Source organism: Paroedura picta, chromosome 2 (genome assembly GCF_049243985.1).
Source record: "Paroedura picta isolate Pp20150507F chromosome 2, Ppicta_v3.0, whole genome shotgun sequence".
In the NCBI taxonomy this organism is placed as follows: Eukaryota; Metazoa; Chordata; class Lepidosauria; order Squamata; family Gekkonidae; genus Paroedura; species Paroedura picta.
The window spans coordinates 159,162,801-159,187,343 of NC_135370.1; the positions used below are offsets into that span (position 1 = coordinate 159,162,801).

The window sequence follows — 24,543 nt, forward strand, 5'->3', positions numbered from 1 at the left end:
CTTCTGCCTGAGACCTTGGAGAACCATTGTGAGTCTAAGTAGACAATGATAGGCCAGGGATTTGATTCAGTATAAGACAGCTTCATGCATTTGCCCAAATGATAAAGTGGGATTCAGTCGGTGCAGGCCAGGTAAGACTGAGATCGCTCAGGGTGAAGGACTTATCAGGATACATCCCAGACCATTAGGTTGTGCTGACCGACTTCTGAAGGAGGACTTTGCTTGTTCATCATGAACATATGAAACTGCTTTACACTGAGTCAGAACATTGGTCTACCAAGGTCAGTGGCTCTCCAGGATCTCAGGTAAAGGCCTTTTACCTTTCTTTTTGATTCTACTGGAGAGTGAACTTGGGTTCTTCTGTATGCAAAGAACCACAGCCTAGCCTGTAAGTGCTGGCCCCACTTAAACATCTTAAGATGCCCAACTAGGGATGGGTATGAACCTATAAAAGAAGATTTGTTTCATTTGGGGGACAGGCCCAAACTGAACCCTGAACCTAATAGCCCCCCACCTGAACTGAACTAGTTCAGGAAAGATTAAAGTGCATGCACTCGAAAGCTCATGCCTTGAATAAATCTTTGTTGGTCTTAAAGGAGCTATTGGACTCTATTTCTGTAGTTCAGGAAAGGATTTCCCTTTCCCCTTTCTCCAGGTGGGTTTCACTGTGGCCAGGAGAAAGGAGGCAAAGATCACCTTGGAAGGAACTTCCTTCCACCTTTCTGGCCAGAAGAAAATGAGACAGGATCACATCTATGTCTTTCCTGCCCATACAGCAAGGAGGGGGAGGGACACCCAGGAAGGTGCTTTCCATCTCCCTCTCTCCTGTGCAAACCCCTGCATTCTGCTCTTCACACAGGGTCACAAATCACCACTAATTGCACCCTCAAATTTCAGAGACGTTCATTGTGGTTCCTTGGTTAATGAAATCCAAGCTGAACAAAATTTGTGACAAACTTTGGTTCATCAGCCAGTTTGTGCCCAACCATATGTCCATCCACCAGGACAGAATTTTGTACATGCTATTGGAAATGAGACAGGATCAAACACAGTGACTCAGATGCGTACAATGAAAAGTTCTATGCTATTTCTGCAGGCAGTTACCTTTCTAGATCATCTCTCAGCTTCTGGTTCTCTGCAACTACCGCTGTGTTAGAAATTTTTTCTTGCTGTAGAACATCCTTTTCTGATTTTAACACAGCTTCCAGCTCCTCCAATTCTGCTTTGTAGTGCATTAAACTATTGTACCTAGGGAAAAGAACAGTTCCTGCTTCTTAAAATAAATCTGGTTTTCCTCATTCTTTAAGTACACGTGGAGGTTAAGTATTAATAACACATTCTCCTATATACAAGGGAAGGGGAAAGAATCTGACCAAGTTCTGGGTCCAACAGCACCTTTATTGGCATGCAAAACAGTATAAATGAATAATACAGGGACCAGAAATATGTGCAAAATTAAACATAGAATGCTCATGTTCGCATTTCTTGTAAAAATTTTGCAACTCTATTAAAACAGGATTCTGGCTGTTTAATAGTATCAAAGTATTAGGGCTAAATTCCTGTTGCGGCTCCTAATTAGAAACGGGAGGCCTCTGATAAATATAAGATGCTTCTGGTGTTAGAATCATAGCACTTATGATTCATTTACAATGTGTTGCCCAGCTTGCATTGTAACAGAATTATATTCCTAAATATTTAAACCCCAACTGCTCTATATCAGGGGTATTGGGACAACAATGGCAATAATAAATCAAAGAAAAGTCATCTTTCTTCAATTTCAGTTGTTTTTTTAATCCTTCATATAAGTCCCAACACGTTTCACCTGCTGGCTTTATCAAGGGACAAATATGAGTGTTTCAAACACACTTCTTATATGCAAAAAAACTTGGACAGTATGTAAGGTCGTATTAATCGCAGCTCTTAGCTAATGGCGTTCCAGACGTGTCTACCCCTGCTCTATATAATTGCCTCCGATGTTCCATAAAGAGGGCTTCTGTATTTTGGAAAAACCCCAGAATCTTATTGTATCCCAGGGCCGGGGACCAGCGATACTGGACATCTCATGGAAGAGCCCACCACTGTGCAGTAGCTGCAGCAGTCACAGCCTGCTCCCTTTCTCTGGCTATCGCAGTGGTGGCCCTGGAAGGGTAGGGCCTGCTCACTCTTCTTTCTCACTTAGCATGCACACAGCCCATGCCTTTCTTCTCTGCTAGACAAGTGACAGGGAAGGTGGCAGCAGCGCCTCCATTCACCACTGGCCCCTGTTTACTGACTACTAGGAGCAACAGCTGGAGGGGTGTCTGCTCATTCACATAGGCGGCTGAGCAAGAAGCAAAACTGTGATCAGGAGAAGCCATCACCAGGTGCCTGCGCTTCCTTCCTCTCTGTGAGTCACAGTCCTGACATGGACTGGCTGCTGGCTGCAGAGGAGAGGACACGCAGTAATGGGTTTAAACTTCAAGTACAACGATATAGGCTAGGAAAAAGTTTTTCACAGTCAGAGTAGTTCAGCAGTGGAATAGGCTGCCTAAGGAGGTGGTGAGCTCCCCCTCACTGGAAGTCTTCAAGCAAAGGTTGGATACACACTTTTCTTGGATGCTTTAGGATGCTTAGGGCTGATCCTGCGTTGAGCAGGGGGTTGGACTAGATGGCCTGTATGGCCCCTTTCAACTCTATGATTCTATGATTCTATGATTCTATAAGTGGTCAGCCGCACACTCAGAACCCGGTCTGCCACAGCTCCAAGTTGCAGACACTAAAAAGTGAAGCTTTTCACAGCATGGAGGTATCACTAAAACAAGGTAAGTATTCAAAAGCCCTAGGCCATTCACGAAGCTGGTAATCCTTAGGGTGAGCAACCCATTCCTCTCCAGTAGCGACACAAGACCCCCCTACCTTTCAGCCAGATCTTTGTGCTCCAGATCAAGACTTTTGTGGAGTGTCTTGAGGCAGCTGTGCTGGTTGATCAGCATTTCGTATTCGGTCGACTGCCGCTCATGAAGCAAGGCCAGGTGCTCGTGGTCCTGAAGCAGAGACTCATATTCCGCTTTGAGCTGCTCCTTCTGCTTCAACAGGCCGTCACAGTCATTCTCTTTGGCCAGCTGCTGGTTTTGGAGGAGGGTGTTCTGAGCCATCAAGGAGGCACTCTGAGAATTTAGCGTTGAATTCTCTACCTAAATTTTATATCAAGGCAACACAAAAACGTGTTAGCACAGAGGGGTGCCATCGGAGGGGTTACATAGTTAAACCACTGTAATCTCTTGGAAGTTATAGCAAGGAACTCTCAAAGATCTCACAGTATAGGATCAACTGCAGTTGGTCCAGAACACAGCTGCATGGGTCCTATCAAGGACCCCATGGAGAGCACATGTAAGACCAACAGCTGCACTGGTTACTAAGCTCCGGATCAGGTTTAAGGTGCTGGTTCTATCCTCTAAGGCCATAAGTGGTTTGGGACTTGCATACCTGAGGGACCGCCTGTCTGAATACATCCCCCAGAGCTGGGGTAGTCAACCTGTGGTCCTCCAGAGGTCCGTAGGCTACAATTCCCATGAGCCCCTGCCAGCAAATTCGGACAGGGGCTCATGGGAATTGTAGTCCATAAACATCTGGAGGACCACAGGTTGACTACCCCTGCCTCAGAGGACTCTCCATTCAGCTAACTTCAATCTACTAACGATCTCCGGCCCTAGAGGGGTATGCTTAGCCTTCACCTGAAACTGGGCTTTTGGGGCCCTGGCTCTAGCTTAGTGGAATAAGTTGTCGCCTGAAGTGCAAGCCCTCATGGAGCTCCCAAAGTTCTGGAGGGCATGTAAGAAGGCACTCTTCCACCAGGCATTTGGTTGAGGCCAAGGACCACCACCACCATCGAATGGGGCTTCCAGCTGAACCCCTACCATCCTCCACTCAGTGCTTGGCTACAGTTGTGGACATCTTAATTGCCAGGTTTATAGGGGTGCTGGAGCCAGGAATATGGATGGGTATTTTACATTTTTGTGCAGTTTTTAATTTATTGATGTGAGCTGCCCTGAGAGATGACATATAAATCAAAGTATAAACAAGCAAGCAAGCAAACCAACAAGGTTGAAATGTTGATACTAGTCTAACATTTCAGCTTCATATGAATTATTCCGAAAGAAGATTAACAAGTAGACCACTGAAGTCAATGAACTTCATATGAATTATTCCAAAAGAAGATTAACAAGTAGACCACTGAAGTCAATGAACCAGCGAACACAATATGAAGGCAAAGAAGCCATGTCTCCCTTTTTCACATCTAGCCTGGCAAACAGTCCTAAAAAAAAGAGTACTAGAAAACTTGAAAGCCTGCAAAATGTGCCTTGTTATTTTGCTTGGTCTTAATAAGAAGGCACTATATATATTTGGAAATTAATTATTGGTACCTGTTTCTACAAAATCCAAAGCAGCAAGCAAACTTTGGTTGTTCAAAATATTTTAGCCTCTATTTGTGTGTGTGAAAATAATACCACCTAGAACATGTAAAGGATATGACATATACTTAGGGTTATAGTGAATGGAAATAATTTCCCCTTGATCTTAGGCCCCGTTTACTGCAAAATCTTCCACCATGGCATGTTTTGGCTTTGCCAGTCGATTTAAAAACCAAAACATGTCCCTTTGGTACCTCCGCTGACACACTTCTGTACTCTCTGACAAAATGCAGTCAAGCCAATGACTTTGGGGGGAGGGGGGACAGGACTCTTAAGAACCATTCAAGCTCTAAATCTGTCACAGTTGAAAGGAAATCATGCTGAAGAGCAGCTCAAGTAACAACAGTAACTATTATTAGGCGCAATACAGTAACTATTATTTGGCACAATGCTAAAAAATCCAGACTGCATTTTGTCTGATTCGTTCATGAACAGTGCGAACTTTCTACATCTGTCATTTTAATCCTATTCTTCCTTTTTCAAAGAGCTCAAGCAAATAAATGCAATTCTGCCCTCTTCCATTTTATCTTCATAAACAGCCTATGAGTTAGACTGGAGGGGGAGATGGGGCCGAAGTCATTCAGGGAGCATTTGAGTAAGCAGAATGTGAAGAACTCAACAGCTCCAGCCCAGCTCCAGCCATACCGGCTCTCTCTCAAAAAAGGAAACAGATATTCTTCCTAGTGCTCAGCACAAAGCAAGTATGCTGATAAAGTTAACAAAATGTAATAACATAAAGAATTTTACTATTGCACTTATTTTAGTACATTTCTGAAATGTCTCTTCGTTTTAATAGCATCAAATCCAGAATAGGAACAAACAACTCTTCTTTTTTTAAAGGTAGCAGTTTTACTACCTGTGGAATCCTATTTCTTTTCAATTAACACCTGAATTGAAAAGACCAAAACTAGGCAACTGGAACTTCCTTCAATGCTGTCTAAAACAAGCCAGGTAGGAACATTTCCAGCAGACGTTCCTGGGGACTTTCCTGACCTGGAGTTTGGCGGTTTGTGTTTGCATTGCAGTGTTGTGCTCTTGAAGAAAGACATTCTGCTTCTGTAGTGTCAGGATCTGATTGCTGAAGGAGGTATTCTGGGTTTCCAAATGTCTTAACTGTTCCTTGAGAAGCTGCTTCTCTGTGTGCAAGGCTGCGTTCTGAGGAAAACAAATTTTTATTTTTAAAAAAGCAGGCAGGAGAAACAGTGAGAATTCTGAGGCCAATTGTGATGCATAAAGTAAAGCAACCTGCCTCTATTATTTCAAATTCAGCTACTTCATAAGTACCTTTCCATTTACTGGCTTCAAAGTGGGCAGTGGAATATCAGAAAGGGAGGAAAGAACAAATGGATACAATGGTCCCTTTCCCCCCTGTCTATTGTTTAAGTAACACAAAAGGAACAGAAGTGAGTTTTCAGCTCCTTTTCCAGTATCACAGGTATTCAAGCTGCACTCTGGAGTCTCTTGGGTACCAGAAACTCTGCAGATTATTTACCTACCTACCAACCAACCAACCAACCAACTGGTGAGTGTGCAAAGTAGCCAGGAAACCCTGTCTGGATGCTAGGCAAGAGACATTTGGAGTTGGTTTGCCATTATCTGCCCCCACATCACAATCCTGGTGTTCCTTGGAGGTCGCCCTTCCAAGTGCTTAATTTCCAAGATCTGATGGGATAGGGCTTACCTGGGCGATCCAGGTCAGGTTCTGCAGGAGATAAGATAAAGAATGCAAGAGCATATTCTTGCAAGGCAAGAAGTGTTTAGATCAAGGTTTAGACCCAGTGTTTAGACCAAGGTTTCTCAACTAGGATTTCGTGAAACTCTGGGGTTTCTCGATGACCCTGGACAGTTTTCCTGAATGGGTTGGAGTTAATTTTTTATATTTTTTAAACATGTGTTAAAATATATTGGGAGATATGACCATATATGATCATGTTGACCTGCCCCCCCACCCAATGGCCAATGATGGGCCTGAAAGGTGTGGGAAAGGGAGGTGCCCCAAGCGGGCATGTACCCAAAAAATATAATGAAGTAGATTTTCAGGTGTATTCTTGGTTTGGGTAGACGCAAATGCACACCCATATTTTTTTGTTTGTTTAGAATCATAGAATCATAGAGTTGGAAGGGGCCATACAGGCCATCTAGTCCTACCCCCTGCTCAACGCAGGATCGTTGATTGATTTTGACTGGTTTATAGTGCATTTTTAATATACCACTGAGTTCTTTCATGAGAAAAGCAGGATATAAGTACTAAAATAACTAAAACATAATATTTGAAAGACCAAAACTTACACTTCTTTCCAGTTCTATAGCTCGGTCCTTCACCTTCAAAAGTTCCATAGTTGCTTCCTTGTGGAGCAGTTCCCAATTTTCCTTTGCCTGATAACTAGAAACGTTCTCTGAGGACTGTTTCAATGAATTCAACACATGCATTTCATCCTTTTTATTCTGCTTGAGACCTTCAAAGTCCTTCCTTACCTGCAAAATACATAGGCAAAGCCTTGTCAAGCATACAACTGAAGACAGCTCTTAGGTCAGCAGAATGAAATTAGAATCTTTGTCTACCAATCAGAAATGAGCAAGAAAGGTTTTATTTTTTGTGGAATACATATTGCCATGTTCACAAGTCTGACAGTTTCTCTTGTTTCTGCTCTAAATCTTTTAGAAAGTGATTCTATGTATCTTCAAAAGTTTCTGATACTTCTTAGGTATGGCAATATTTTTTGGTTGACAAGTTTTCTGTTTCCTCAATCTACATTTTGGCATCTGGAAGGCTTCACAAGAGAGGGTTGCGTTTCTACAATCAGGCATAGACAACTTTTTTGTCTGCCAGAATTTTGCTTGAGGGAAATGGAAAGGCCACGATCTATTTTTGGAGGGGAGGGGGAGGCAGTGTGGATGTTAGTATAAATGAGTACCACTCACTCTGCCCCCACCTACAAAAGGGGTACTGCCGTGCTGGATAACCAGAATGCCCCATCACTGCACAAAAAAAACGCATTTCCGGAAACAAGGGCACTGCAAGCGGGTGGACATGAGCCAGGTGGAAGGGAAGATGGTGTGAAGTCTGCCAAGCTCTTGTCAGCACTGGCTTCTCACAGCCTCAGGGCTGAGCTCAGAAGCGGAGCCGAAATAGAAACAGCTGCTCTCTGGAGTGTTCAGAAAGGCAAGCTCCCCCATGACAAATGTTGAACTGACAAAGAGCTACCAATCACTCATGATCAACTGGCCAGCAACCACTGTCCAACGTGCAAAAGGGACATTTTATGCTGCCTGATTTAACACCATGGCAAGGAAAGAAACCACGTCCACTTGTGTGCTAAAGAACCTAGTTACAGCACTGAATGAACTGTGCAAATGTTTGCAGAAGAACACTAGAGGCTGTTTCTTTCTCTAGCACAGGGGTAGTCAAACTGCGGCCTTCCAGATGTCCATGGGCTACAATTCCATTGTAGTCCATGGAATTGTAGTCCATGGACATCTGGAGGGCCAAAGTTTGACTACCCCTGCTCTAGCAACTTGAAATGGGGAGGATGCTGCATTCCCAAAAGTTTAGTTCAATCCCAGCAGCTGGCTCAAGGTTGACTCAGCCTTCCATCCTTCCGAGGTCGGTAAAATGAGTACCCAGCTTGCTGCTGGGGGGTAAATGGTAATGACTGGGGAAGGCACTGGCAAACCACCCAGTATTGAGTCTGTCATGAAAACGCTAGAGGGCGTCACCCCAAGGGTCAGACATGACCCGGTGCTTGCACAGGGGATACCTTTACCTTTACCTTTATGAAGAACTTACCTGCCTGTTTCCACTGTACGTGTTGCATGTAGATAAATAAATCAAGCCCCCTGCATTACATTCCTATCTCCAATACACCATGCATTCTAACAGACAATTGATAGCTTACTTAGTCTATTAAATGCCTAGACCTCATAAGACAAATTTTTCTCTTTTACCGTATTGAGTTCATTCTGTAGGTGCTGATTCAGGTTAAGAAACTCTTGCACTTGGGCCTCCAACAAAACAATTTTCTCTTCTTTACTGGCTAGTGTTGACTTTATTGCACATTCAGTTTTCATTTCCAAGATCTGGTATTTCCTGTGGGCAACAGCAAAAACATTTCAATACTGGACAGCATGCACATCTTGAGAGATGTCAAGTGCTCCTTGTGTACCTGCAACAACACTAATTTCCTATTAGCAAAGATCTGTTTAGTTTGTTAGGAAAACCAAATAGGTATAAGTTGGAAGGTATATGATATAATAATCTTGTTGAACCTAAGCTTGTTGGGATTTGGTCAGTGTGCATGAACGGCAGCCCTTGGCCGGAACAGCTTTATCAGTGCTGTGGCAAGCCCAAGGTCACCTAGTTGGCCACATGAAGAGGAGCAGAGAATCCTAACCAGTACAGCAACATTAACCAGAATGTGGGTTGCCAATCTATTCCTGCTTCAGAGTAGCAAATAAAATATCCTGAGCTACTCCCCCCACGCTGGCATGTTATCATGTTCTATTCTGTCTTAGCAAGCTTGGTGCAGTGGTTAGGAGTGGCAGCTTCTAATCTGCCAAGCTGGGTTTGATTCCCTGCTCCTCCACATGGATCCTGCTCAGTGATCTTTGGCTCATCATAGCCCTGATTGTGTAGTTCTCACAGAGCAGACTCTCAGAACTCTCTCAACCTCACCTGCCTCATAGGGTGACTGTTGTGGGAGAAGAAGGGAAGGTGATTATAAGCTGCTTTGAGACTTCTTCTGGTAGAAAAAAGAAGGGTATAAAAGCCATCTCTTCTTCTTCCAGTAGGAACATTATAAATGAAGCTATCAGTTAAGCAGCACAGAGACAAATCCTGAGAAACGAAAGCTTTATTTTAAAAAGGTCTAGAATACAATTTGGGGGGTGATTTCTCCTGGGTCTTCTGGGGATGCACAATCTGTTCCATAGCTGTCAGGTAGCTACTCAAGACCTCCCTATTGAAGACCCAATCTAGAACCTCTGAGATCAAAATTAGGGCATCATGTGCAGAAAAGCCTTCCACGAGACTACCAGAAAAAGGCCTCACTTGTCATTGTTGCCATTGTCATCCTGCAGCAGCAACTCCTTGTTCAATCCAATCTTCTCTAGTTCCTGGCCAAGCTTGGTCAGCTCACTGGACAATCTCTGGCTCTTCAGTTTCTCAAGAACCAAATCCTGAAAATAGCACAAAATTTGATTAGCAGGCATAGTGAGAGAAACACAAGTATAGTTCAAAAGCATGGGTCTGGGAGGCGGCTTAAAATATGTGTGTGTGTGTGTGTGTGTGTGTACCACTCTTGGTTTTATAGACCAAATGACACAGTCAAGGAAGCAACCTTGGAGCCTTAATTTATGTGTTCAACCTGATGGTCATAACATGAAGATTTCACGGTATTCATCTGACCCATTTTACTAGAGGTTTAAATAAATTTAGTCCACTTTAACTGACCGAATTGAACTAGTAATTTCCAAGACCACTTTTATTGCCACCAAAATGAGATGACTTGACCCGGCATCAATCTGCAGCTCTGGTTCTACCCCACTGAACTTTCTGTAGACCAAAGCGAAGTCATTGTGGAAACAACTCATCTAACATTTACTACAGGATACAATCTCCAATTACAGTATTATAGGCAATATCCATTTTTGCTTAGGCTCTCGTAATTACAGCTTTGACCAAAGAAGTTAGGCAAGCTCCAACTCATAATTTTTAGAAGATAACTTTTGTTGTAGGGTATAGTTCTAGATGTTACAACTCTGTATTTTTTTTGGGGTGGGGGGGGGGGTTAACCAAATTTTATGGTGTGGTCTGGGAGATGGTTTTTAAAGAATATCATCACACTGATGCATTTCTAAAGTTATTACTGATGTTAATTAGCATCCACTTCCATCAAATTATGATTCACAGATGTAGGTCACAGGATTCACGGGCAAGCCAGTATCTTTTATTGTTATTATTTTTATTATTACTGGATTTATAAGCTGCCCCTCCCTATAGGTTTCAGGCTTTTGTGTCAGAATACTCTGTGCCTATCAGCTGCAGACCGTGTCATGAGAATATATTCTCTCTCTTTTGGGGCCATAACAAAATGCAATGCTCTAAGCTACCACATAACGTCTCCCTCATTCTTTTTTTAGTTCAGTCAAACCTACATACTTGTTCTGTCTATGCTAGATGCAGAAACTTGTGCTCTCTTCAGACAAAGGCTACTTTACTTACCTCTCTCAATGTAGCCAGTGTTCTTTTATCAATGGTAACTTGCTTTAGGAGGTCTTTATTGTCTTTCTCAAATTCTTTCATCTTATTGGACGAGTCTCTGGACCTAGCAAGGTCTTTTTCTAGTGTTCTGTTTTCTTTCTCCACAGCGGCCAACTTTGCAGTGCTGTCATCTAAACTGGCATCTTTTAGTTCCACCTGCTGCCAAAGCCTTCTGGTCTCCTTCTCCAGCATCTTCTTGTCTTTGTCCAACTGGGACACTTCTTGCTCAAGCAGTTTCTTTTCATTTTCCAGCCACTCCAGACGCTTATTTGAAATCTTTAGCTCTTCCAATCTTCTACTGAGAGTCTGGTTTTCACCTCTAGTGCCCTGGAGTTCCTTCTCTAGCTCTTGGATTTTCTTGCTGCTGTTCTCCAGGATCTGCTGGAGTCTTTGGTTCTCAGCACTGACGCTCTGGTAACTCAACTCTAACCTTTCAGATTTCTTGACTAGCATCTTTAACATTTCCACATTTTTCCCAAGTTCCTCTTTTTCCCTTTCCAGTTCTTTGTTTTCTGCCTCTATCTGAGCCATCTTTGTGCTGGTGAATCTCATTGTCTCCACCATCCTCCTGAGTTCCAAGTTCTCTTCATCTAATTCCTTGTTGTCCTTTTCCAAGCTCTCCAGTCTGACTGTAACATTGTGCAAAGTATCTAGTGATTTCTTCAGCTTCCTGTTCTCCATCTCCAGATCCCTGTTCTCTTGCTCAACTACCTCCATTTTGTCTGTGGTGACCTTCATGGCTGCCACTTTCTTGGTGAGCTGCTCATTCTCCCTTTCCAGCCGATGAAGCTCCTTGTCCATTTCTTCAACTCTTTCCACCTTCTCTTTAACCTGCTCAAAGTCCTTCTGCAACTGCTTCTTCTCGAACTCCAGCTTGCTGAGCTTGCTGCTAGTCTCGATCACCGTTTCATGGAGTATTTTGTTTTCAATTTCAATGTCTTTCACTCTGGCCTCACTGCTGACCTGTGATCTCTGCCTTAGCGATAAAACCACTTGATTGAGATGATGCGTTTCTTTTTCTAGGTCTTTTATCTATATTTAAAATAAATGAGGTGGAAAATTGAATACCATAAAGCTCTGATGGGATGGATGTGTTCTATCATAAACTGCACTCTAGCAAGCTGTACGTGAGTATAGAGATTTGGTGGTTGCACCAATATGTTCTCACAGAAATTAATGAAATTTTGTACTGGTCACGGATTCTACCACATCCATGGCATGATAAGGTCATGGCCAACACAGAAAGGCTAGAAGTGCTGGCATCAACACACAGCAGTCCCAGCAAGCAAGGAGATAGAGGTAGCCTACCTTAGACCAGCAAACCCCTTCTACACTCCTAGAAGAAATTCATGCTAGATCTTCCAGGATGAACTCAAATTTACCTGAAGGTTAAGGAAATATAAATGCATAGGCCCAATAATGCCAACTTGTCAACTTAAAATATGAGTGGCTGAAGCTATTCAGAACAGCAGGTGCCGAAGGTGTTAAGATTCTTCCTTTACTAATATGGAAGCTGAATTATATCCTCCTGGCACCAGTTCCAAACTAACGCAAAGATCAGGAAATGCTCAAAGGTTATAAAATTGGCAGAGGTGAATTGGACGGACTGCTTTTTCATTGAACAAAACCAGCCAGCAGAGAAAAATCTTTGGTTGCCTTTACACTGGGAATCCAACACATTTTTCTACATAGCTAAGTTAGTATGCCTCTGGAGAGAAAATCCGAGGCCCACTTTTCTTTATACCTGTCTCTCTTTGTCAGCCTTTAAGGTCTCCATCATGCCCTGAAACTCCTCCTTCTCTTTTAGGAGCTCTTCGCCCAACGTCTCCAAGTCTTGATTGCTTTGCTTCTCTCTTTCAATCTGGTTTTGTAACTTCTCAATCTGCAGGGAGAAAATTACCACAATACATCATGCATACAAGCCTGAACAACACACTGTTTTCATACAAGGACACTCTAAAAAGGAAAAAAAAATGCTTTGAACTTTCTCTCCCCCCCCCATTCATTGATACTTATGCCAAGACGACGAGTTTGGACCAATAAGCCCCCCCCCCCACGCTTCTTTGGCGCAGAAGTCAGCAAGCAGTATTCAAAGACCTGGCATAAGATATTGCCAAGTATCTAAATGACACAAGCTTGCAGCAGGACCTCAGTTTGCAACAGAACACTGTCCTAGAGCTGGTTCCAGGATTTGAGGGCCCCAGAAGCACGTTCTCTATCCACTCCTCCCCCATCAGTACCATATCAGCAGCTTGTCTTCTGCCAGGCAAATGAATGGAGAGGAGAAACAGCTTGAAGCAGGGTTAGTCAAACTGCGGCCCTCCAGATGTCCATGGACTACAATTCCCAGGAGCCCCTGCCAGCAAATGCTGGCAGGGGCTCATGGGAATTGTAGTCCATGGACATCTGGAGGGCCGCAGTTTGACTAACCCTGGCTTGAAGGATGGTATAGTGCCAAGGTGTGCAGCACTATTATTATTAATAATAGTAGTAGTAGTAGTAATTTATTTATTAAATTTATTCCCTGCCACTCCCGGAGCTGGCTCATGGCAGGTTACAGATCTCCTGCTAAGGATGTACTTTTGGGTTTATCCCATCCAAAAATATACCCCCAAAACATCTTATCAGCATTTTTCAGGTATATTTTGGCTTCTCAAATGGAGCCAGGATTTTTTGAGAGAACTGGAAAAAATCCCCCAATCCCATATATATTCGGGAATTGCTGGCAAAAGCGGGTTGTCCAGCAGAGCCTGCAGGGAGAACTCTCACCACAGGATCAGCTACTTAACAGGTTATGTTAGACAGTTCACTCTAAACCAGGCTGCCCAGCAGAGCCCCAGCTGAGCCTGTGGAGACAACTCCCCCCCCCCCCCCCCCCGCAGGATTGAGTGCTTGGTGGGCTGTTTCCCCCCTTTCACAGCTGAAATGCAAATTAAATTACATGTTTGGTTTCAATTGGCTGTCAAATTGAGTGAGGTATTGTTTGATTGAAAGAGGGCTTTTAACGCACATATATTATTTATTTTTTTATTCTTCCACCCTGGTTTGCACCATGCTATATCTGTCGAGCAGAAAGACAACCTATATATTTGTAAAATGGGTGAGCTGGATGACTAAAGGATACCATCCTGGGATGCTTGAAGGTAATAAGTTCTAAATCTTAATGGGCAGGCTTTTAGATAGCAGAAGCAAGCCTTATTTGCTTCATGCCTATTACTTGTACTTGAGTGATTTACACTATGCAATACTCTCTAAGCCAATAAACTTAACTTATATTTGTATCTCAAGGCACTGACTTGAATGTGGCTGCACTGCAGGACGAACCCAGAGGGTGGGGAAGCTGAAGCCTTGGAAGGCAAAGCTTTTACTCTCATAAAGTAAAAAGGGAGCATATCCTGCCTGCCTGATTACTGGAGTGGCTATTTTACTGCCCAGAGTAGGAGACAAAGCAGTTCACCCTTATACTGGGCTGCCCAGCCAAGCCTGTAGGGAGAGTTCTGCTTGGCTAGCTGTGTTGGGCAGCCCAATTTAAACCAGGCTGCCCAGTGGAGCCACAGCCGGGCCTGCTGGGAGAGTTTTCCCCACAGGATCAACAGTTCTTTTGGGCAGTCCAGTTTAAAGGGATTCCCTAAAAGAGCCCTTGCTGAGTTGCCTCTAAGCTTGTTTAGCAGCTCTGCTGCTAAAGGTCCAGGCACACTGAATCGTTCAACATCATGATATTTGTCAACATCAGGATGAGATGTTGGTAATTAAATGGTTTCTTTTTTTCCTAGGGAATTTAAATATGTTTGGCAGAAATCTTTCTGGAAATTATCTGTGGCTGTAAAATGATATACATGAAAGATGGAACAGCTGCTGCCATCTGGTCCAGTGGTCCAACTATCTGGATTATGCAGGTAAGCCTCATGGCCACCAAGAGTAACAAGCATCTTCTCTCTGCCCCTCCCCGTATTCCTCCTTCACAAAGACAGCTTCTAATTTCCCACAAAGTCCACATATGGGCTGCTTGGTCAACTGGAGTTTGTTTCCATCACCAGACTAAGATTTGGAATTGAAGCTGGGTTTTAGGCTCCCCAAACCCAGAAGTTTTCAGTTCAGCAGAGGCACAGGGGGGAGCGGGAAGGGGGAAGAGGGAATAAAAAGAGGGAGGTCAGTGCATGAGCATGACAGTAAGTGATGCTTGCGCATGTCACAGACAAACTTCTGCTTGCTGTAAAATTTGGATTCGGGCAATATTTTTTGTTTGTGCTTATAGCCTATTTAGCAGGGGAACCAATTCTAAAGCTAGGAATCTACAAATAAAGCAAGGATAGATGTATGCTGCTTCTTTCCCTTAATAACTTCCATCTTGCAATTCAGCCTATCTACCCCCAAGGCAATTAAAAACAGAAGATAAATAAAATTAAAACGCATTCATTGGAAAATAAATGCAGCAATGTGATTGCTGAAGGGTTTTTGCTTCTGTGAACACAGATCATGACAAAATTGCAGGGGCTGTTGATTCACTTTGGAGAGCAATCTGACACGCTTTTAATAATTCTAAATGAGCCACCCAATCCTATCTCAGCCTGACAACAGAAGAAAAACTCTGTGTGTTTCCAGAGCAAAGCAACCAGCCAGCAAGAATGAACCGAGATTTCTTTGCTGCGCCACCAGAAATCTGAAATTTCCTTAATCCAAATTTCCTTACTCCAAGACCAATACATTTTCTTTGCCCAGGCTTTTGGTTGCTCAATCTATGATGTTATAATTGCTTTAAGTCTGAAGAGCAAGACAGAAATATTTGGGGGAAATAAAATAGAAAACATTATTACAGCCACAAGGAAGCAGCAAAACCAGCACTATCACAGTAATAAATGCTGAAAGATATACCTAAGAAAACATTTTATCACCTGAAAACTCAGTCGAATTCAAGGTCCACCTGGCACTGCAAAAACCAGCCACTTGAAGGTCTCTAGGGATAATGTCAATCTTACCCCTATGCTATCATTCCATTGATCAAAGTCTGGAGCCTTTCTCTAGCCGAAGGAGCCTTCCTTCCATTTAAGTTGATAGAAGGTTCCTTGGAGAATGGTCTGATGCATCCCATGGTTCTATAACTTGACGCTACTACTGAGAACATCCTATTGCTGATCACCACCACATCTGAAACTGGGACTACTCAGAAGAGGGTTGCACAGGTCCAAGGGGGCCTTCTAGATATACTGTGTTGTCAGTACTTGTTTTAATGTACCTAAAGCATCAGGACTCGAGCCTGCAATGGCCTCAAAGTGGGAACAGAGGAAATGATCAGCAGATTTTCAGCTAGAGTGTTATAACCTATCAAAGGAGGGAGGTATCAAGAAAAGAATCATAGAGTTGAGGGAAACACCCCCCCCCCCTTTTTTGGTGTTATGCCTGAAACTGCATGAAGGGTTTCAGGCATCTCCTAGCATCCCAATTATTGTGTACACTTTTTAGAAAACTAGTTGTTCAGTGTAGTCCTTATTCGCAAATTAATAGACCAAACAACAGGTTGGCAAGACCGTTACTGAACGCGTTTCGACCCTACTGAGTCTTCCTCAGTGGTCAGAATTGTGACAATACACTCTATATAAAATATCTGAACTTATTATAAAGTTTTTTTTCTGACGCACATGAGATACACTCTCAGCACAGAATTATATAATAGCGAAGAGTGGTGGGCCTAGGCATATGCCATAGGAGGTGGTCTCCAAATAGTCTAAAATTTACATATATTGGTTGGAACCATAATTTACAGATCCCATTCAACCTTTCAGCTACACTTTCTAATGAGTACAGATATTTAATATAGAGTGTATTGTCACAATTCTGACCACTGAGGAAGACCCAGTAGGGTCAAAACGCATTTGGTCTTATGTGCCGTTAGTTCTTTATACCAGTGGTCCCCAACCTGCGGGCCTTGGCGCCGGGCCGCGGCTCCCTCTCCCCGCCCCCCCGCAGTAAAAAACTTCCCAGGCCTCAAGCGTGCGGCCCAGGAAGCTTCTTACTGCGGGAGGGGGGGGAGAAGGAATGCCGCGCATGCATGCATGCGCCATGCACGGCCAAAATCGCACATGCGCGGCACTTTTCACGCACGCACGATTTTGGCCGCGCATGCACAATGCGCGGCTGCGGCTGTGCATGCACAGCATGCGTGGGCGGGCAGTTGCCCTGCCGGTTCCCAGCCTCGAAAAGGTTGGGGACCACTGCTTTATAGTTTTTATGTAGTTTTTAGTCTGTTTTTAATTATGCACTATAATAAATAATTAACATTTTTACGTTATTTTATTGTATAGCTCAAATTCTGAGTTCCTACCTGTAAAGGTTGGGTTGTGTTCCTTTTTTGGTGTTGGTTTTGCAAGACTGTTACTGAGATACATAAGGTTGACTCACAGGAAGAAATGGATGAAGATGAGCAGACTGTAAGTATTTATTAGCCAACGTTACAGGAAGTGTCTTGATAAGAAGGTGCTAACCATTCTTTAGATAAGAAAATTTAGCAATTTCAAAAGTAAAAGCAATACACCATTAGTCCCCCTAGGGGAAGTTTGTTGAGCTCAGTGACAACTGCAATTCACAAGGGTATCCCAGGGGACCTGCACCAAATGAGAACGACTATTTGAAAGTGCTTGTTTTCCCTTAAGGACTCCCAAAATGAAAAAATAAAAGCTATTTAGCTCAAAACGTGTGCTTTGTTCAAACTTTTCTCAAGCAGACTATTAAAGGTTAAAATTATCAAGAGTTATTTGCTGGAATCTGTCATGGACACTTCATTATTCTCTGAAGGCCCCCTTCAAATATTGATTTCTGGATCAATTAGCACTGACCCGACAGAATATTGGGTCACTGTCTGAATAGATGGCACCGCCACAGGCTACTGATGCATCTGTGACTCACAGACACTCTCCAAAGTCTCAAACGGAATTCTCCAGCTCACAGGTTCTGAGTCTCTTCCTGTAGGAAGATGAACCAGTGTCAGGGAGGTGAAGGGAAGGAGGGACAGTGACAAGTAATACTGGGGGCCATTCCGCACCAGGATCTATGTGGCAAATTGGTTGCGGGATGAAAATCGCCATTTTAAATTGTGGAATTCATCGTTATGCATACCTGGCTTTGTAGTGGAATCCAGTTGCGTTTCTATCGTTTCCCACAGGTTTCTGGTCTCAGCAAAAATCGCTAGAAAGGAAGCGATATTGCCGAGCTTCGTCCCACCCCTGGCCATCAAGCAGCCAATGGGCGGCCGTTATCATGATCCCAAAAAGCCCCTTTCCCTTTAAGGAAGGTTTTTAAAAAACACACACACACGTTGCAACGAATCTGCGTTGATTCGTTGCAACGGAGAGCCATCTAGCTAGCAGGTGGTGTTTGAGCTGCCATTTCATCGTTGCCACGCTCCCCCGAGTGGAAAAAAAAATACCCCCCCCCCGCACGGGCATGATTTTCGGCCGAAAATACAGTGAAAAATAAACGGAAAATAAACCAGCAAACGGGGCTGTGTGTTGTTTCGTGCTTGGTGACTTAAAACAGCTCTGCAGCCAGGGAAGCCTCGCTGGGTAAACGAAGGCTCGCTGGTGTGTTGATCTCCACTCGCTCGGAGAAAAAAAAATGGCGATTGCTTCGCCAGAAGATCAGAGGAGAGAGCTAGGGGGAGGGACAATGGTAACGCACAGAACTTTCCCGCTAGTGTTGCACATTGGTTGCAAGAGTGTAGCGCGTTCCAGAGGGTGAATCCATTTTTTGGAATTTCCCTGAAAGTGCTACAACGAAGCGCTTTTTGCAGATCGGTTTCAGGAGTGTTGCAGATTGTCAACGACGTTGTGCATAACAGCAAAACAGTAGCGATTTCAATTTGTAACCATTGTGCTATTTTGGACGAGTGCGGAATAGCCCTGGGAGTTGAAGAGAAACACCGAGACCAGTAACGAAGTAATCGGGGGGTGAGGAAAGAACAGAGGATCGACAACCACTCCGCTGAGATCAGTGAACACTCGTTGGTTTGAAAGACTTTGATTGTTCATGTAGGTTTTCTTTAATCAGAGGGACAAAACTGTGTCTTATAGGCCAACTTCATTGGAAAAAAGAACCAATATTGATGCCTGTTTAGGATCTGAGGATGAAGTATCTTTTTTCTGACATGTACCACTGATAACTGACTAGACTTAAACTGAGAATTTGCTAATAATTCAACAAGGTATACATTACAATTTAATGGCAAAGGATTATCATTGGCTGTATCTGGTTGTGACACAGATGTAACAGGACTGATTTTTGCTATATATTCCCTGTCATGTAAGAAGATCATAGTCTGACGAAGGGTGCTTGCACTCGAAAGCTCACACCTTGAATAAATCTTTGTTGGTCTTAAAGGTGCTACTGGACTCTGATTTTATTACAATTTAATGTTAACATAATAACACTGAACAAGCTGTAAATTGCAGTTTAAGTTCAATAAACTGCTTGGGATTTTCTAGCCTAAATAATGTGTCATGAGCAAAGTTAGCCAGATGTTACAATCAATTAGAAAAATATTAATGGCTAAAAAGTGAGACGTATAAAAATGCATACTTTAAGCCACTAAGTTCTGGCCAAACAGTCAAAACTTTTCTCTTTTGTTCTGATGAACAAGTTGTATCATTGGGCCATATGAGAGAAGCAGTCCTGCTTCAAAGGGAGAGTCTGGCCTTCTTGACCTAAATCAAACTCTAAGAGAACAATGGCTTTAAAGATTTGGACTGCGTATGACTTACAAGGTCAGTGATATGCAGTCCTGGTGGCTTGATATCTCCCAGAATTCCAAGCCATCTAAACACTAAAAAAAAAATCAGTTCCCCTGGAGAAAATGGCTGCTCTGGAAGGTAATCTCTTGATGAGATCCCTCCCCTTCTCAAACCCCATATTCCTCGGGCTCTGCCCCCCAAATCTCCAAGAATTTCCCAAAACAGACCTGGCAACCTTACTAGTATTCTCATTTTAGAAAATTAAAAATTAGAACTGGCTCAGTATCTCCTCACACACATTCAAAACTATAAATGTGCTAAGTCTCTAAAGGGAAGTGGCCCCTTGACAATTGGTTATCTTCACATACCATTCAGCAGTTGCAGCAAAGGTATGTATGAAGTCTCCTCCAAACAACCAGGAATTCTACAAAAATTAGGGCCCTGCTGCTGAGAATCCTCATGAACATGCCTAAGGGCTCATTGCAGACATTCAGCTATATCAGGACGCTTGCAACACCAACAGGGCTACATCAATTTTCATGTGTTTACTCAAAGAATCTATGGATCCGCCTCTACTTTTCTGCTGTGTTGAAATATCCAAAATCCTTGGAAAGTTGCATGGCTATTTCCGGATGTAAAAATTCCAGCAGGACACCCTTGGGCCCATGTTAGCTATCTAGCTAACATGCAAGAGGACCACCTTCAAACAATCGAAAATCTTTCTCATTCTCTCTAAGAAAGTTCTTTTTTAAGAAAGAAAATGATGAGCAATCCACTGTGCAGGAAACTGTGCATGCAAGAAGGGAACTAAGCAAAAAGCAATCTGACTCATTCCTATAACCGAATTACCAGCTGCCACAGTGAATCAACTTTCATGTTGACTCACTCTTCGTTACTAGGGAGAAACATCATTGACCACAGACTTTTATTCTTATCATCTACTTTTCAGCTGTTCTTACAGCTGCCATTTCTGGTCATCTCTTTCATGTTTTACATGTTTTGGGGTCCTGACTTGGCATGTTCTGGTATTTAGCCAGCCACCATTCAGGGAAGGGCAGTGGTTCAGTGGCAGAACTTCTGCTTTGCATAGAAGAGGTACCAGATTTAATCTCTGGTATCTTCAGGTAAGAGTTTTAGATTGTAGGCTCAGATTATGTGAAAGATTGCCTCAGATCACGGAGAGCCGCTTCCAGTCAGGGTAGATGAATTTAAGAGGTCAACAATCTGGCTCAGTTTAAGACAGCTTCATGTGTTCAGAGTTCTCTTTTCCTCTCCTCTCCATAGTTTGTAACAAGGAAAAATAATAGAGTTGTAATAGACTTGCACAATATGCACCTCATCTTGTGCCGTTTTAAGAGTGAAATGGAGGAGAGAAGTAAGCTCAGGTGCTTGAATAATGGATCCTGCTTGCAGGCCAAATTCTTCCCTTGTAAATAAGTTGGCACAATACTAAAACACAATTTTAGAGCCAAACTGACCAAATCCAATCAAAGGGAATTGCAAATACTGAGGACGGTCCATTTAAAATGCTTTGAAATGTCTCTGTTTAGGTTTCCTTAAATACAAGAGCTGATTTGGAATCCCCACGTCCAAATCTATCACTCATGCCTTTTTTTTTTGCCACCAAATTGCAAATGAGTTATGGTGACTCTTGATGGGGTTCTCAAGGAAAGAATGTTCAGAGGCAATTTACCAATGTCTGTCTCTGTGTAGCAACCCTGGGTTCCCTTGGTGGTCTCCCCATACAAATACTGACCAGGACAGAGACTACTTAGCTTCTGACAACGTCAGGCTAGGCTGGGCTATCTAGACCCCTGGAACCTCTACCTTTAATTATCCAAAGGAAGAAGCACAAAAATGGGAGCCGCACATGAATATAGTTCGGTGGCTACAATTCCAAAATTGGCAAGGGCTTCTTAAATGAGCTGCTGACCTAGACATTTATCTATGCCTTATCAAGAGTTCTTAGAGCACCTAAATTATTGAGAAATACTGGTCCCCCTTCTTGCCTGTTATCAGGCTAAAAAAGAACAGTGTGGTGTCTATGCCATATTGAACTGTACCTACAAGGCACAATGGCAAATAGTAAACAGCTTTGAAGGAAATGATACAAGTATGGAGAGAATATAATATTAGAGGCCATGTTTCACTGTTCATTGTGAACTTCTGACTTCACTGCTCTCACACGTCCTGATTTTATGATTTCTGCTTAGCTGATGCTTACTGCCACAATGTTTTTATTATCTGACTGATGCTAATCTTATGCATTTTCATTGTAGGGAACTGTGCGTGTGTTGCTATTCTGAGTTTTTAATTGTTTTTTCTTTGGTTTATGTGACCTTGAGCGCTTTATTTAGAAAAGTGGGCCAGAAATTATCTAAATAAATGAAGCAGTAGAGGGAAAAAAAATGAAATTCACAAAGAACAATGAAACCACAGAATATCATCTCTAGTCATTCTTTCACAGTCTATCATAATTTTTAACAAACCTTAATTACTACAGGTGTTCTTATTATTCCTAAGATCATAACTAGACAATATGGCGTCCCTAGGGACATCACAACCATTTTACTTCAGGATTCCTGGTTTTTAAATAATGCTGTGGGCCTGACCCAGTTCAGGACCATGGCATAGGGGGAGGAGGGGCTCCTGTTCTTACATGCAATTTTTCAAAAGCCCCAATGCCCCAGTGGTTTAGGTTCTTGAAAGACAAAGTAGCAGAAGCCTCTCCTCACTTTGCCATGGTTTTAAACAGGACGAGGCCCTGTGGCAGAAATCCTGAGGTAAAATGGCTACAGTGCCTCTGTGTGGTCCCTGGGAACACCACATTGCCAAGTTGTGTCAAAACTGGCTGTCATATTGAGAATGTAACAGAAAAAGCTGCCCTCGACCTCACAGTAGCACTGCTCACACAGAACTATGATTTCGTTAGTTAACTGATGGAAAGGGGGTGTTTCTCCTAAGCATAACTTTCCCCGGGCTCTGCAAATCTATGTTAGAGAAGATTGCCACTAGTAAAAACAAGTATAATCAACTGAGACAAATCCACAACAGCTTATAATGTAGAGATTCTTGATTTTCCTCAAGAAAGGCGAGTATAAATCACAAAGGTAAATACATATAAACAGAGAGATCATACAGACGGCTATCAGCTTACTCAGAATAAACACAGAGAAGTGAGGTAAGCCCTTGAGACATCCCAAAATACTTACTCAAGGACAAACAAATTATTATCTGCCAGCTGGAGGGCAGAGTGTAACATGGTAAGCAAACCAAGCTTAAAAAAAAAAACAGGTGGCGTTGCCCAAAATAAACAAATTCTGTGTGTGGCTGTGCATATATGTATATGTGTGTGCACATATATATTTAACAAAATATCCTGTAAATATGTCAATCACATTAAAAGGCTAATATAGTCATTTTTTAAAAAAAAAATCCAATGTAAAACTGCATTAAATTAGTCTAAATAAAATTTTCAAGATTCTCAAAACAAAGCACAGCTAGGATTCATGAGAGTTTTCCTGCAGATAGAAGTCTTTTGAAGGAGGGAAGGGAGTGAGTCCATGGAAACAATCCAATGGCTCCAAACCAATGTACACAAAAACATTCAGAAATACTGCCCCTTCAAACTGGTGCAGTGAAAAGAATAGAAAAAGTGAAGCCATGTGGATGGCACTCAAGGGCAACCTGGGGTTAAAAACATAACTTGAACTGCCAATCCTAGCCAGGAGTAACACTCAGAATTGGAAAACTCCTCAGAGGATCAGCCTCAGCTTCCAATCAGCCCCACACATATGCAGCTACCTTTCTGTTACCTTTTGGCCAAGCTGTTGGTTCTCTTTTTGCAGCTCCACAAACTTAAAGTTACTCTCTTCGTTGCTGACAGATGCATCCCGAAGCTCCTGGATTATATTTTGTAAGCTCTGGTTGTCCTTTTCAAGCTTCAAGATACGACTTGATGCACATTCGTTCAATTCATATACAAAAGATTTCCTTGCTGTCGAAATACAACATTCAGAATAGCCAGTTGTTGCATGATCACAAATTCTGATCTACTTCTAGGGTTGCAGTCTATTTCTCCATCCTATGGATATTGGGCGATTGTAGGTAACTACATTGTTCATGGACTACAATTCCCATGAGCCCCTGCCTGCTTCAGAACAAGATGGAGAACTCCATTCCTTCATACTGCTACTTCATTGCCTGTTCATACTCAACCATTGTTTCCCCCTCCAATCTTCCACCACAAATGAAAACTATATATGAAGTCAAATCAGAGTGAAAGTAGGAAATAAGCCATCCTGGTGACCTGTGATCCTGATTAGGAAACTGGACTTGCCCCATCCTACCTCACAGCTCTCCTCTCCTTAGATCAGGACAGTTTTCCAGCACAGACAAAAGACAATTAAGGACAACCAGAATTTACTTAAAAACCGGATCTGACACCACAGCTTTCAATGGTTTTCAGATCCTGGTTAGGAGATTTAACATCAGAGCCAGCAAACCTTTCAGGAGGGTGTGAAAAATACATTCTCCAGAACAGTTCCTGATTTGCTGGCTGTGGTTATACTAGGGAGTAAGTGCCACTGCTCCACTAGTCTAGTGGGTCTCTGCTATCACAGGGTATTTGATGGAAGATTTGTCTCTTGAAAGTGTTTAGCTCCAAAATCTTGTTGGTCTCTAAGGTGCTACTAAATGTGAATCTAGCTCTTTTAGACTCAACCAACATAGCTACCCGCTCCAACTACCATTGCAGAAAGTCAGTAAGGAATTTTGGGATTCAAACTCAGTGACAGATTTGGGGGTCCCTCCATCATTTGCAGTGCAAACCTAACAAGAGGTATGACCTTCTAAGTTAAAGCTTGGATTAGAACTGCAGTTAGACAATTACTTATAGAGGCAAAGTTGTGTGTATGTTTTTAAGTCATTCAAAGGAAATCCAGAAATCAAAAAATTGCAGCTGTTCATTAAATAACCACTGTTTATGCCAGCAATGAGATGTGTCACTGCAACTTGTTGGAAGACCTTGCAAGTCACTGCAAGATAAGCTTCCAATAAATTTTAATAGCTGGTTGCTCTTTTGTGCAGGCATGGGCCCATACGTTTGGGTGCG

At 42.7% G+C, this 24,543-nt stretch overlaps 1 protein-coding gene across 3 annotated transcripts in view; it reads right to left on the minus strand.

Moving 5' to 3' along the window:
• Positions 1-24,543, minus strand: part of CCDC88C (coiled-coil and HOOK domain protein 88C) — a 132,435-nt gene that overhangs the window by 18,295 nt on the left and 89,597 nt on the right. For all 3 annotated transcript variants that reach the window (XR_013228565.1, XM_077323495.1, XM_077323496.1), the window contains exons 13-21: positions 23,246-23,427; positions 12,455-12,592; positions 10,672-11,742; positions 9,499-9,626; positions 8,397-8,538; positions 6,741-6,926; positions 5,445-5,606; positions 2,896-3,173; positions 1,105-1,248 (exon numbers count right to left, since the gene is read on the minus strand). Coding sequence is in view for 2 of the 3 variants with exons in the window: in XM_077323495.1 (XP_077179610.1) it covers positions 1,105-1,248; positions 2,896-3,173; positions 5,445-5,606; positions 6,741-6,926; positions 8,397-8,538; positions 9,499-9,626; positions 10,672-11,742; positions 12,455-12,592; positions 23,246-23,427 (2,431 nt within the window). In the remaining variant the exon portion in view is untranslated. The remainder of the gene's footprint in view (positions 1-1,104; positions 1,249-2,895; positions 3,174-5,444; positions 5,607-6,740; positions 6,927-8,396; positions 8,539-9,498; positions 9,627-10,671; positions 11,743-12,454; positions 12,593-23,245; positions 23,428-24,543) is intronic.